The sequence below is a fragment of the Pelodiscus sinensis genome, chromosome 20, assembly GCF_049634645.1.
Source record: "Pelodiscus sinensis isolate JC-2024 chromosome 20, ASM4963464v1, whole genome shotgun sequence".
NCBI classification, from domain to species: Eukaryota; Metazoa; Chordata; order Testudines; family Trionychidae; genus Pelodiscus; species Pelodiscus sinensis.
In genome coordinates, this window is record NC_134730.1 from 28,187,398 (window position 1) to 28,203,231 (window position 15,834).

Sequence of the window (15,834 nt, forward strand, 5' to 3'; positions counted from 1 at the left end):
CAGGACGGGCTCAGGGGAAAGCCATGACTTAATCTTTTGGCAACCACTGGTGCTTGGAAAGGCAAGGCGGAAAGGTGCACCCAGCAGTCAAATGGACTTTTAGCAAAACATTCCGCTGGAAGTTGACTCAAGAGCAATGGGAGCGCTAGAGGTTTCTTGTTAGCCAGAATGGTTTAAACAGCAGCAGCACACTCAGCAACAATTACCCCCCATCTGCTTGTTTTGATTCACCGCGGCGATACCGCGTAGTGCAGGGACTGCAAGAGCTTTCTCCTGATACACAGGGTCTGGCTTGCTTAGTGTTTGTCTGGGAAACATGAAGGGAAGGTGCTGCAGGAAGCAAGAGTCCTTTTCCTTCGATTCAGTACTGATCTAATACCTCACGGTGTGAGAGGGCACAATAGGAGTTCACTTCTGTTAGAGAAGACAAAATCAAAATCAATGTTCTGAGGGCCTGCCATCTTGAAAGATCTTTCGGTGGCACTTGAGAGCGAAGGGGTTATCATCTTCTGGAGGGCCTGTCTTTTCAAGTAAACAATCAAGTTCACCTCCCTTGTCCGGCAACCTCGGGACTTGACTCGTCCCGAATGAAGGAATTTGCTTGATCAGGGGAGGTCCTCTGCCACCAGCCTCCCAGGACGCTCCCCGCTCTGCGACTGCCCCACTGCCACTGGGCTCCAGCCTGCATGGCTTGGACAGAGACGCCGTGGCCTCACTTCTCCCCTGCCCGATCGGGAATCTCTGGGAACAGGGCTTGCCAGCTGCCCCACTTCTGCTGCACTCTGCCAGGGATCCCCAGGGACAGACTTGCCAGCTGCCCCACTTCTGCTGTGCTCCACTTGGGATCCCTGTGATGGGGCTTGCCAGCTACTTCACTTTCGCCAGTCACTGCCCCGCTACTGCCCTACCTGAGCAGGGCTACCTGAGACAGGGCTCACCAGTCCCTCTGCTGTCCTGCCCAACTGGGGCTCCCCGAGGATGGGCTCCCAGCTGGTTCATACTCCTGGATGCCAGGGCTCCCTGATTCAGCAATGGACCAGAGTTCAGGATTTTGGAGGTTCAACCTCTAGTGTTCTTGTCAGATATTATGTAGCTGCAGCACTTCACCCCAGAACTAGCTGCATTTTAGTGCTAAGTAAAGAGATCATTGGGTTTAGGTATAGAATTTGAGATCCTGTAGGATGGAAGATGCTACAGATAAATGTAAGCTAATTGTAAAGGTCCGAAGATTTAGAAATGGAACAAATGTATCTTATCACCAATTCTACAACAGCTATATCCAAGTCAGTATCTGAAAGGGCCAAGTTTTCTGTTTAACACACATGCAGGTTTTCTGGAACACTCACAGCAATTTCTCCTGGAAGGTCAGAAACAAACATCTTCTGCATTCATATGAATTGCAAAAATCCCTCATACTATAAATTCATGGAGGACTAGAAAAACAACCCACCAATTTCCACTGTACTCCTGAATGAGGGAGAAACGAAAAAATAATGTTAAAGCAGCACAAAATGCCTAACCTTTTTTATCAGAAGTGACAACTTTAGCAGAGTCAACCCCTCTTTAAAAATACAGGATTATGGAATCATGCTGAGAGCAGGATCACTTAGAAATTCAACAGTCTGCTCAAGAGCATTTTATACTGCTAAACCATGCAAAATGGCCTCACATGTATCATTTCCAAAAATCAGTCTGCCAGTATTAGAGGGTTCTGAAAGGGATGTTATTGCAGACCTTTGAATCTCTCGCTGCCTGGTGGCATGATGCCAAGACCTGACCCTCCTTCCATAATGCTAGTAAAAGAAGAAATCCGCTCATCCTGGTTCTTGCAGAGGTGAAAAGAATTTTAAGCACAGTAAGAGACACTAAGATTTGCCTACGAGGACCAGAGCTCCTTTTGTAATCAAAAGGCACAAACAAAAACCCCTCCGGTGCATTTCACAGATTTTTTTGAACGATGTAGACATTCATTTATCTTTCCCTTTAGATTCCATTGGATTTTTCCCCTATAACAAAATACCATTCAGACCTGGGCTGTCTGTAGTTATCACATTTCTTACTTAAGATTGATGGACTTCTCATCCCTCCATTTACATTTTAAGCTCCTCCCCAGCTTATGGATTTATCCTCACACCACCCCTGTGAAGAAGGGAAGTATTCTTCATCCAGTTTTTACAGATGAGGAACTGAGGCACAGAGAGTAAGTTACATGAAGTCCACGTCCAGATCTTCAGAGTTTTAGGCCAGTGTCTCAACAAAAAAACTAATTCCTTCTAACCAAACCCGTGTTCGGATTATCTAAAAAACATCCTGTACTGGCAGAGACCTGCTCTTCCAAGTGCTACACTCACCTTTCCCACGTCCAAATACATTTAGACACAATTTTGGGCTGTTCCCACACCACTCTTCAGAGTTTTACTATCCAGAGGCAATATAGCAAGAGGTCTTCTTCAGTCTTACTTATTTCTATTTCAGTATATTAAAGATCACATATCCCAAGTGCTTATAAAATCCTAATGCCCACTAAATAAAAATCCACACCCCTCCTAAACCTCAACTCTCCTTCCGTTGACAGGTTTTGTAATACCTCCTAAAGGCCAACAGATCTGGGCTATAATTGAAGTGGGAGAAGAAAGTCCAGCAACTTGAGAGCCTCCACTAAACACAACTGTGCTAGCACTGCGTAAGGATAGGAGCATCTCCCAGGCAGGCAGATCCCTAGACATTAAGGGCTTTAGATGGTACATGGTTCTCCCATGAGTGCAGGAGACTGGACTTGATCTCTCGAGGTCTTTTCCAGTCCTATGATTCTATGAACTGTCAAATGGCAGACTTATGCCCTTATGGGGCAGATATCTTTGCTATATCCTCTGGTAATGTCCTGTAATCTTCAGGCATCGTATCAGTCTTTTCTGAACTGAGACTCAGCCAACTTGTTCTCCAGGCGTTACCAAACACTGGAAAGTCACCCAGCCCAGCACACTTCCTGGATGGATAACGGAGACGTGAGCATGAGTGCTGAATGGAATGTTACTGCGCGCACTTTAATCTATGCGTACTCACTCATCTCCCAGCATCTTTATGTACTCAAACAGGGATGGTGAGAGGCCTCAAGGGGAAAAACACCTGTCCCCACAATCTGGGCTCTCTCATTTCTGTGCTGGCAAATTAGTATCCGGGTTATGTCTTGGGCCTTTTCCCTACAGCTCTGTATGCTCCTCTCCTTTCTCTGATGAGCCAAAGATGCAGTCAATCCGCTTTTCCATGGAAAGGCTGTAGAAAGAGGAACTTCTAAAAGGCCTACCTGCTGTTTAGGCCTGTGACGCCGAGTCGGGGTTCCCCCAAATCCTACAGCCCCGAAGCAGCCAGAACAGACTCCGCCAGCCAGAGAATAGAGGCGGAAACAGCACAGCATAGACATGATATTGCTACAGGAGTCTGGGCATCAGATCCCTTGGGCTAGGGGGGGTCCACCCCCATCCAGCCCCCCAGACCTCCAGCCCTCAGTTTAGGGGAAAAAAAAAAAAAAAAAAAAAAAAAACAAGCTGCAGTCTCTGCTAGCTGACCCCCCCAGTCAGAGGCTTGCAGACACCCACAGGCAGACCTGCCAGGGCACAAGAATCAAATCCTCACCTTTAAAGAAGAGATTTTTATTACAAAACAAAAGATCAACTTGATAAAGCAGACTTGGTTGCTAGATGTTACAGAGCAACTAAGGAAAACAAATTAAAATAGAGAAAATCTCTGGCGCAATGCTTAGATGGTAAAGGAGGAGGGGAGAGGGAGGCAAATTCCCACAGAGCAGTTCAAACCAAACCACAAAATAAAGAAAAATGACCTTGAACGTGACGAGATTCACTTTCCCCTGGTTGTTACTTCTGATTTTCTCTTTGTTCAGTCTGCTCCCATGCCCTGAATCTGTGGGGAAGGGTAGTCCTGCCTGGGTTTAAATCATTCTGTGTGTCTCAACTCCTGGTTTCTCTCTCCCACACAAAGAAAGCAGGCAAGGAATCTATATCCAATTCAAATTTCAACCCTCTGTCTTGACTGGTTTTCCCCACCCTCTGGCCAGCACCTTTGCTAGCTGAGTTAACCCCGTGGTCACCGGGTGCTGGTCAGTACTCCTCCTTCCCATTACAAAGACATTTCGGACTATAAACACTTTAGGGTAGGCGATGTGTCTTTCGATACGTCTGTACAACGCTTAGCAATTCTGGACCCCAGTGAAGTATATTGGGGTATGGTAACAAACACTCTTTGGTTCTTCAGTCTGATAGAAACTCTTTAGAACACAGGAGTTTGGCTGCTCAGAACAGCCTCACAGTACACGCCAATTGTACAGGTTGGCAGATACCAATTCATTTCACTTGCAACGTCAATGCCAGACATGACTTCATGCATAAGTAGCTTTTAGAAAATAGCTTCTAGTGGTGGATTCCCAGAGCCACATGCAGTCACCGAAGATATAGCTCTGAATTCCTTCCGACTCCCCAGGTGGGGGGTTGCAACTATTACTGTCTGTGTCCCTGTTGGGTTGTATCAATGCAAATAGGCTTTGAATTAGTCAAAACTATCCAGAAAAACCAACTCCCATGGTCAGAATCTCTCTCTTTCTCTCTGTGGTCACTCGTGCAGAACCACAGTGGGGAAGTCATTCTGTAAATCTCAGGAAACCTCCCCAAGTGCACGAGCATCCTTAATGCTGGTATTTCTGAACCTGAGAGTCCTTGCTGTGGCAAAACGTTTGCTTAATGTTCTTTTAACTGGCTTTGTAGCTGTAATTTCCTACATTTTAAAAAAGGCACGCTGAAAAAACCCCAAAATTCCACTTTATGACATTAACATAGATCATCGGCAATACTTGAACCATTAGATCTACAGAACAGACCTGTGCCACTTGGGCTAGTAACCAATGGCAGTAATAGGCTATTATCCTCTATGTGGACTGGCCACTGGACAGCAACGAGAGAGAGAATCTGTCAGCGGGTTTCATGGATATTTTGAGACAGCAGAGGAATGCTCGACTCAAATCTTGGGTTCTCTTCCAGGTTCTGAAGGGGTGATGGGTTCTAGTCATCCCAGATCCTTCTGCACTCATTTCCCCCAAAACATGACCTCATCTACCACATCCCCTCTAGCCTGCACGTGCCAGTCTTGTCTCTCTTCCCCAGCACCTCCTTCAAGTGGACTGGACTCGATGACCTCTTGAGGTCCCTTCCAGTTCTGGTATTCTATGATTCAAGTCTTCCTTTCCAGTTCCTCCTCATTACCCCGATATCTGTCACTCTCCGAACACACCCCTCGCCTCCACGCTCATCGTTCAGTCCGAGTCTTCTGCCCAACTCCCGTCCTGGTCCCAGACTCCCTCCCTGGCCTCCTCACTGCCGCTCTACCCCCTGACCCAAGACACTTGTCCAGTGTATTCCCTCCGCCAACCTCCCCACCTCCAACTCCGACTATTGGCCCTCTTCAGTTCAGTCAGGTTGCTTGTTCCTCCTCACTGCCTGCACAACAGGAGGAACAGGACAATCTCATAGCTCTCACTTGCTGAGCCCAGTACTAAGAACAGCAACTACAGGGAAATTCCTGACCATCTTTTCATCCCTGTGCTAGAACATGGTTAGTGCACACAGAATCTTCAGCGAGTTTAGATGCCAAACTCACAAGCCTCTACTGAACATGTTCAAAAAGAGTTTTTTCAAATGCTTCTAACTTGGCCAAATTTTGGCCAATTTTCCCCCGAACAGCAACAGGGGCATCCCTGAAATTGGGGAAAACAGTCACAGTTCAAAGCCTGGCTTAAGTACAGAGGCACTAGACCTTCTCAATAAACTGCTGTAAGGGATTTTTTAAACACAGGCAAACCAACATACTTTTCCCTAATCTTGCTCTCACGAACAATTAAAGCATTTTGCTGAAACTCTGAAACAAAATTGATCCTGATGGGTATTTCGGCTGAAAGGGTTAAGTTTGACTGCAGTATGCAACAGAAGACTGGGTCTTACACTGGTATCCAGCAGCCTACTATAGGCAATGATCCAGTTCTGATCATAATCAAGATGCAAAATTGTTCCCTTCAGTGTGATTGGTTACAATAAGATCCATCTTTGAAAATTCACCTTTCCCAATTTAGTAAGGGGAACATCCATGTTCTTGCACCACCTTCCTCTGCAATTTTGTCAGTTGGTGCTTTAAAAGCTAATTTATAAACCTCACGAAACTTTCAAAGACCTTCTGATGTAAACACTCCCTTTTCTTTCTTCCTTCCATGCATAAGGGATCTCTCTTTGTTCATATACGCTGAAGGGTTTGTAAAAGAGAAGGAAATGTCTTGTAATTTGAAAGAAGGCAGGCGATTAGTTGGCTCAGTGTTTACATTCTTAACTGGAAAACAAAGATTTTCAAAACCAAGTACTGAGAAGTTTGCTGGTACTGGGAGCAGTTTGGTGCAATGTGGGTGTTATTTTGGATGTTTTAAAATTAGCTGTCTTCCATTTTTCAGAGACCAGAGCAGGAAATGTGCTTCCAGGTGCCTTGTAGCTTTTCAGTTTAGAACCCCAATGCGACAGAAAGGGGCTGGGCCTTTTAAAGCTTTTTCTTAAAAAACAAACACCACCTCCACCACTAGTTTCTTTTTTTGCTGCATTGCTGACTGTACAAGGTGCAGCACCAACAACTGGCTGCCACTTGTGATGGCACATCTGAAAAATCTCACTGCAGTTGGATCCGACATACTGGCGGGATGGCTGCAGGAACTATTCACCCCTCTTTTAGGAGAGATTAGCCACCGCTAATCCCTTTCCTCTCCTCCGCCTGGCTTGTGTCAAAACTGGTACCCTCAACTGAAGCAAGGCAATCAACACTGCTATGCTGGAAATGCCCAAGACCATGACAAATGAACCTGTCAAACCAGTTACTTGCTAGATTTCTCCCTCTGTCCCTCAAATACCATCTGGACAATCCAATCTGCTTCCTTCCCCCACCCCTTTCATTCCCACCCACGTCTTTTTAAAAAAGGATCTGCTTGAAAGCTGCTGACTGTCAGTTAGTGCTGGGCAGTGAGTACAAGAGTCCAGTTTTGACTCCTAGTCTTCCCCATGCTTAAGTAAGCACCTCTGAGCCAGGGCCTGCCTCTTGCACCCCACTTCCTCTCATACCCAACTCCCTCTCAGACCCTGCCTGCCCTCCTACATCCCCCTCCTCTAGGCCAGAATCCTCTCCTGCACCCATGCCCCCTTCCACACTCTGCACCCCAATCACCGCCCAAACCCTATGCAGCCTCCTCCCCCCCCCCAGGTCACAACTCCCTCTCAGACCCCGCCAGTCCTCCTACACTCCCCCCCCCCCCCCCCAGGCCAGAATCCTCTCCTGCACCCAGATCCCCTCCAGGACCCTGCACCACAAACCACTGCCCCAGGTCACAACCCTTTCTTCACCCAAGCTCCCTCCAAGACCCCACACCCTCTCCTGCACCCCAGTCCCCTACCCTAAGCTTCCTTCTGCACCCAACCCCCATCCCAGACCCTGCACCACCTCCAGAGAAAAGTGCGGCCCTTGATCACATACCAAAATCTTGGAGTGGCCCCCCAAAATTATTGCCTCCCCCAATATAGATGCTTGAAAATGCTACATGCTGGTGTTGAATAGTCATGAGAACCCATTCCCAGCACGTACAGATTTAAGGACATTTTAAAGGAAACTGTCAGATTTAAATTCATATAAATAAGCTTCCTTACTGGTGTTGCTAAACGCTCATGAGCTCATTAAACAATGAATGTTTTTAAAGTAGGCCATTTGTTTAGTTACTTTGGGCTTGGTCAACACAAATAAGCTAGTTTAGTTCCCATCTATTTAGTCAGTTCTTAATCATCTTCAATTCAGGTTCTCTTCAGCGAGCGGCACAAGGGCTGACCATGTTTGTTTCAAAACACTCTTTTACTGCGTTTTAATACACAGACGCATTACAGACGCACCGATCCTGGTGCCCTGTGAAACTCATTGAAAAGCTTGAGGGGAAGAAGTTTACAAGCACCACTTGATATGTGAAGATTTCTCTGTTCTGTGTTACGACTACAGTATCTTCACGGCCTACTTTTAGCAGAGCTGAAGTTTAAATCGTGATTCGGGATTGAACACCAAAGCATTGGAGAGTCTATTGAATAACAAATTGGTTTGCATGCGGCCACGTGAGAAGTGCTGGCATTTAAACAGTACCTCAGGTTGGTGCACGTTTGAACAGACCTCTTAGCTCCTGGGACAAGCAGACTACACAGAGCTAGCTCTCTTGTGAGGAAGGCCACGTTAAGTACGAGTGGTGCAACAGGACTTCAGCTAGAGAATGGTGTGCTGGCAACGGCACAGGGACAGCATGGCTGCAAGATGCCTCAGTAGCTGGCCTGAGTGGCTATGCTAACTACAGTGATACAAACACACAATTAACAGCAAGCCATGCTCTAACACAGGGCTAAGCAAGATCCAGCCTGCGGGCCAGATTTCGCCCACCAAGTCTTTTCATCGGCCCGGCCCTGCCCTGCCAAGCCCCCGAGGCAGGCTGTCTGTCTGCTGCAGTCCCACACTTCTCAAAACAGCTGGCGGCTCCCTTAGGTGCCGTGCCCCCTGGAAGGGGAGGGAGGCCTTCATGGGCTGCCCGCGCTCTCAGGCCAATCACCACAGCTCCCATTGGTAGAACCGAATAGAAAAGTGCAGCCCTTGGTCACTTACCAAAACTTTGGAGTGACCCCCACCCATTAAAAAGTATTGCCCACCCCAAGAGACCAGTTACGATTGTGTATCTACAGGGTGAAGCCCGTTTCACATTGTACGTGCGTACATGTAAACCGCAAAGCAACATCAAAACGGGCATTGAAAATACACGTTTGGGTTAGTTTTGCAAAACAAGAGGAGTTGGTGTGCTAGCTCCTTTGTATACAGCAACCTACTGTACTCAGCTGGGGTGTGGGGGATTCAGGTTTACGTCCTCACTTCGGAGCAGGAACCTGAGCTCAGCTCTACCCTGTCCCCAGGGAGTGAGCTAGCCACCAGGCTACTGGCTGCTTTGGCCGGGTTTCTCCCAATCTCTCCAGTTAACGCTGGTACAATTTGTTTGTTTGTATAAATCTTCATCAGAGCAAGGGCTTGAACTTGAGTCTCAAATATCCCCTGTGAGTGTTAAAATGCGGGTCGATAGGCACTTCCCTATTCCTCTTTTGAAATGTGCAAGAGCCCCTACTGGGAATCTTGTACATTTCAAAGAGGAATGTGGAACTCCGCATACAGCCCGGGCTGGTGGGAAGTCCTGCTGACTCCGGGCTGCACACGCCATGCCTGCTTTGACATGCACACGAGTCCCCAGAGGGGGACTGCATGCCGCTAGGAGCCCAGGATCAGCTGGGAGTCCTTAACCCTAACCCCGGGCTCCACGGCAGCTGCTCCTTTGAAATGCGCAGAAGCAGCATGGATCAGCTGTGAAGCAGTTGCCTTGGGGTGCCTGGCTGTGCAGCACTGCCACTTTGAAGTACCTCCCCCCACTTGCTGCCTCTATCTCATAGAGGCACCGGGTGGAGGAGGGGAAGATATCGACTAGTCTTTAACATGCCCAGCCCTGACTACTCCCTATAGGTCACTTTCTCTCTCTGTCCCAATAACTATTCCACTATTACACACAGTAGAACACTTCAGCAGGCATGACTCATAGGGTAGTTGGTACAGACCTTTTCTAGTAGTGGTGGGCAACCTGGAGCCCACAGGGGTTCTGCCTGCGGTCCGCGGATCCATTGTCTGTCGCCCTCCCCCATGTGCCTCTCACCCACTAAGGTCCCACATTTGCTACACCTTCCCCTCCCTCCCAGCACTTTCAGGGCACAAATCTGCTGATTCACGCTCCATCCCTGCTCCTGCCCCACCCTCCCAGAGCTGGAACACCGTGAATCAGCTGTCTGCAGCTGTTCAAGCTCTGGGAGGGAGGGCGAAGAGCGGGGAAGGAGCATGAATTAGGAGACTCGCGGGGCTCCGAAAGTGCTGGGAGGGCGGGGGAGAAGCAGATAAGTGCGGGGCTCCAGTGGCCCAGTGTGCAAGAAGGGCATAGGGGAGGGAGGCACAGAGCGGATGCATGGGGCACATGCACCCACTGAGATGAAGGAGAGCCACTCATGAGGCCCACTTGCATCACGGTTGCCCATCGGTGCCCTCTAGGTCCAGAGCACTGCCCAGGAGGGACAGAAAACCTGGTACCCACTCCAGAGCGGGGATCGGAGCCTGCATTCTTCACACATAAGAGCGCGCCCTAACCTCTGAGCTACTATGGAACAGCAGCTCCACCTCATCCTCCAGCGATTTTGTGAATCTAGTCTCAATTTTTGGGGGGGGAGGGCAGGGTCCAGAACTATTTGCGGGAATAGCTTTGATTGACTCAAACCTTCATTTTGGTTGTGGAATGTCCATTATGGGGGAATATTTAAGGGCAGGCTGGATAGACATCTACCAGGGAACACCTAGACAGTGCTTAATCCTGCCGTGAGGACAGGCAACTGGATTTGATGACCTCTCTGGTCCCTTTCACTTCTAGGATTCATTGGCAAATACACTATTTTTGTCAGAAAAATATTGCCCAGGTACCCCACATTCTCATGTGGACAGACAAAGACAGGCACACGTGAGAGAGTCCATCTGGAAGAGTTACACGTTTATTTACAAGAATACTGGGGGCTTTTTAGTGTGCAGTGAATGCTTCTGGTTTGATTGGAGGGAGGCTATGAACACTTCCAGTCAACAGGTTAATTAAACAGTTCACTATAGAACAGTGTTTCTTAAACTTTTTAAAACCCAGGAAACCATTTTTTTTTTAAGTGAGGAACATCAAGGATTTTTTGTTGACCAAAAAAAAGAGGAGGGGAGGGAGGGAAGGCCCGGGGGACAGTTATTGAGGGAAAAAAGGGTCAGGGGAAGTTGAGGGAAAAAAAAGTAAAAAGGTCACGTGCCCCTTTAAGGGCGGCCATTTTGAATTCTGTTCTCCGCAGCACATCTCAGACTGCCTCATGGAACACCAGCATGCTGCGGAACACAGATTAAGAAACACCGCTACAGAAAGTGCCAGAGGTTCTGAAGAACATTTTTTGTTACAATTACTGGTTATTCTGGAAGTGCTTTGGAAGTTGATGGCAAAAGCCAGGCCCAAAGGCTCTTTTGTAATCTTCTCTTCTAATTTGCATCAGTCTTACCCTCAAATTTGAAGGCTCCATGTGCGTTTCAGACACTGCTGTGACAACTGCATACACTCTTGGCTGCAGGTGGTGGGCCATGAGACAGACAGGATTAAGAGTGGCTATGCTGCCACATAAAGCCTTGATACAGGACATTAATGGTGCCAATGGCCTGATAAACAAAATCAGGCAAAATCTCTCCACGGTGTGAGTGTTTTTTTTTAACCCAGAATGCAGAAGGGGTACTTAAGTCCTGGTTTCTTGATTGACCCCTGAAATCCAAGAAGCCATAGCAATGGGGTTGCATGTTGGTATGGATTTGTTTTTAAGAACACAGAGCAGTTGGTAAAAACTGGACTGAGCAAGTGTTAACACCTGTGAGCATGAAAGAGCCAATTCTCTCCCGAAGCGTGCCACGCCTCTCTGTCTGCATGTCTGAAAGCGCAGGAACCAGTGAGTGCGATTCTGCACTGTGCACTCACTTTCCGGGCCGCTCAAGATGGACATTTGCACACTGTGGAGAAAATGGCGTGTGCCCATCATTTAAATGTGGATCATATTGGTCCCAAACCATTTCCTCTGTCTTGTCATTGCTTCAGCACCCACCCTTTGTGTTTGAGCAAACCCCCAATCCTTTGGTTTCTGTCTGGAAAAGAGCAATTCATCAAACCACAGTTCTTGCTTCTCATCTCACCATTCTCAATTCCACTGCCTGGCACAAGAACCTTACAGCCAAGGCTCCCCAGACAACTATTTCACGAGGGCTCTTGGGATTTCATAGGATCATAGTCAGCAGGTGGGCAAAAAAAAAAAGTTCTCTATCAAACACCATTAGGTGAAACAGCAAAGCTCCTTGTGCTTAATACAGATATCCCGTCTCCTTCCATTGCTAGAAATCAGTGCAGTGGGCACAGACCAAGTAAACACATAGTATAACAAGAGGAAGCTAGGCAAACAGCAAATACGTCAGACATCTGATGTAGGTCTCTGCTCAATCAATAAGAGCAAAAATGTATTTGTGAAAAGATCTTTCACCTAAAAATCAGCGTGTGCAGTCTAAAAGACCATATTTCGTAATCTTGGCTTCTCCGCTCCCTTCCCTTTCACCCCGCTCAACTTTACCCATATTCAAAACAAGTTAACTATTCAGACATTTGAATGCAGCATGGAGAAACGGAGCCTTCAGGAATGTGTTTGGCATACCATGAAATGCACTTGCAGCTACAGTCCCCAAAGTATTCTCTGAGCTACTGAAATATGCCCCCAATGACATGCCACTTGAAACACTGAATACTGAAACTAAATTTAAATATTGTTATGGCTTGTTTGCTACACTGTATTGACTCGGGCTCTCACACTCATGGTGTATTGAGCTAACCTCTCATGCACTAGATGTTATCAAAACACATTTAATTATATACAAATGATTATGGTTGTGGCACGAAGAGCCAGCATCCGAAAGAAAAGACTGATGCACTGTCTAACTCATGCTATTATAACTTGTTTTCTAACATGCAGTAGGTGACACCAAGTCCTCTCTTTCAAAGGCTATGAAAACAAGGCCCTTATTACTTGGGGTCATTAGAAGACCCTGTGACATTTTTACTTTTATAGCTGCTTGCTCTGGTGCCCTGCCAAATTTGGGAAGCTACATTGGCTGCTTACATAATGCTTGCCATTTCCATCGTACAGAGTGTTTACTTTCTGTCCCAAGCCATTGGGTACTTGCTGTTTGAATTGTTAATGAGCACAAAAATATTTCTGCGATGGGTGAAGTGGTTCCTATATATAGTATGTAATGCACTGTGGGATGGCAGAGGCCACAGAAATAGCCGTAAGATGCTATATCATTAGGCAGGGGAGACTGCTCGATACCAAAACATGCTGCTTTCAAATGGAACTGAGGATGCTGCTTTCAAGGTCTAACAAAGTCCAGCAAGCTGAGGGAAAGGCGGGACAGTTGAGCTTCTGGAGGGAAGTCCTCTCCTGACATAGTTGGCGCTGATTAGGCCTCAAATGGAGTAGTGTGTCCAGTTCTGGGCACCTCATTTCAGGAAAGATGTGGAGAAATCGGAGAGGGTCCAGAGAAGAGCAACAAAGGTCTAGAAGACATGACCTCTGAGGGAAGACTGAAATTGAAAGAATTGGGTTTGTTTAGTTTGAAACAGAGAAGACTGAGAAGGGACATGATGGTGGTTTTCAAGTATCTAAAAGGGTGTTACAAGGAGGATGGAGAAAAATTGTTCTCCTTGGCCTCTGATGACAGGTCAAGAAGCAATGGGCTTAAATTGAAGCAAAGGAGGTTTAAGTTGGATGTTAGGAAAACTTCCTGTCAGGGTGGTTAAACAATGAAATAAATTGCCCAGGGAGGTTTTGGAATCTCCATCACTGGAGATATTTAAGAGCAAGTCAGACAGACACCTGTCAGAGATGATCTAGGCAGTGTTTGGTCCTGCCGTGAGGGCAGGGGACTGGACTTGATGGCCTCTCGAGGTCCCTTCCAGTTCTAGTGTTCTAGAATTCTATATTGACACAGTATGCACCAGACTGGGCCTCAGAGCAGTGGCGACTGAAAACGTGGTGATGTTTTGCAGCCCTATTAGGTTTCATTAGAAGAGAAGATCCAAGTTTGCCCTCAGGTATGTTGCATCCTGCTCACACCGCTACTCAGGTAACATCCACCTCACTCTCTAGCTTTTACTCTCCGAGCATTACATAGGAAGGCACGCTGAACAATTATTATTTCGATGCTCAGAAGTACTATAGGAAGCTACAAGCAGGGAAATGACCACAGTGCAGTTGATTTGTAGGTTATATTTCTTGATAAGTCATGGAAATCATTTGGCGCCCTGGTGCATAAAGACATTAAAGTACAGTAAGCAGCAATTTTTCTTCCCACACTAACCAATAAAAAAGGAAAAACTGTAATTTTTTACCCCAAATTTATCTTCCTGAATTACATTAATAACTCAAGTGAACTAAAAGCTCCCAGGGGGCTAAAACGGCAAACAGTCTCAGCTCTTGCCTACATAAGTGTATATGCTGGAACGGGTTGAATGGTTTTCTAAAGCTTCAGAACTAAAGGTTCCCCACGAAAGACCACCATATTTTATATACCCTTCCTATAGCCTCTATGCACACTAAAGCATCATTGCTGTAACGCCTCTTCCAAATGCATGGTTTCCAAACTTATTGGCCTGCAGAATCACAATCCTTTTCACATCAAACTCCTATGCAGAATATGGAGCATATCCTCCTGTGAATACACATGCAGTGAAATAGGGGCTTTCCTAACTTCTGGGTTCTTGGCTTTGCAGTGCTAATAAAGTTCTTTTTGTGGAGGTTTGGTCATGTTTTATACGGAGCGTGCCATACTACTCACCTATAATACTGGAAACAATTCTTCTTCTGAGGGTACCAAGTTTAACATCAATATGAATTTTTACAGTCAAATGTCTATGCCTCATTTCCACAAAAAGAAATGGCATATCCCAAACTTCCCTCTCCCCAATATCGCATTGGTCAGGACAGATATTATCTGTTAGGAACAATGACATCTGAACACATTTCTTTGGAACTGGGGGTTTTTTCGGTTCACAATCTGGAGCTCCTCTCTCGGCATCCTTACACGCACAGAGAGGCAGACTTTTCACAACATAGCGCTCTTTGACACCTTTGGCAGGTAAAGAACCGAGGCTTCTAGACAGCCCAGTCATCTACTTTGCAAGCATCTTGTCAGTCACCAGGATAGTTCCATGTAGTTCAGCACTGCGGAGAAACTTTAGCATGGCTAAAACGACTAGCTCAACAAATCCATCAGTTCAACAGACAAGCTTTGCCGACCACGCTTTCTCCCCACAGAACAGGTGAGACACTTACCACCTCAGAGCAATTTTGATTGGCGTAGTAAGGCAGGATGTGAAAAGGTCAGCCGGTAGGTCAGGGATCATAGGTAACAATTCGCTGGCTTCACACGCTGCCAGCTGAATGCAATTCTTCATTGATGGGGGCAAAGGCATCTGAGCAAGTGGATGATTAGGGTTAATTGCAGCAACCTTGATAAGAGAGCAAAAGAGAAGAGAAATCAGTCACAGGGCTTAGCCATCCGAAAAACCAAATCTGAAACCAACCTGCTAAGAATGGCCATGGCTGAATGGATCACCAGATTCAGCAATGACTGAAGTAGTGATGGCACTGCGGTAGCTATGCCAGGGTACATTTGCCATCTGTGTCATTTGTAGTATGTCAATATTGACTAATAATACCAGCAGCTTGGGACACAGATCAAACTGTGCACAAGATCCTGCCACCTTTGAACCACGCGTTGTAGAAATAAGTCTTGTGAACTATTGTGCTACCTGAGGAAAAAGTTCAACCAAAATATCCTTTTGGCAGCCTACTCTCTCATTAGCTCCAAGATGGTGAAATAGCTTAGAAGGGACAGGAGGAAAGGCAACTGACTGCTTCAGAAGGAGCTCAGAGTTATGTATTAGAAACAGGGCAAGCACAGACAGGAGGACGACGAGGAGGAGGATGACAGGGGGCTCTCTCCCCCCAAGATTGACTAGCAAAACCCATGGGTTGCAATTTCTGTCTAGAGCAATGGGCATCCGTCACCAGAGCAATTGTATGATAA

At 46.7% G+C, this 15,834-nt stretch overlaps 1 protein-coding gene across 6 annotated transcripts in view; it reads right to left on the reverse strand.

Annotated features, from left to right (window-relative positions):
• Window positions 1-15,834, reverse strand: part of RPTOR (regulatory associated protein of MTOR complex 1) — a 308,767-nt gene that overhangs the window by 167,670 nt on the left and 125,263 nt on the right. For all 6 annotated transcript variants that reach the window (XM_075904089.1, XM_075904088.1, XM_075904087.1 and 3 more), the window contains one exon: window positions 15,078-15,253. In XM_075904089.1, the coding sequence (XP_075760204.1) occupies window positions 15,078-15,253 (176 nt within the window). The remainder of the gene's footprint in view (window positions 1-15,077; window positions 15,254-15,834) is intronic.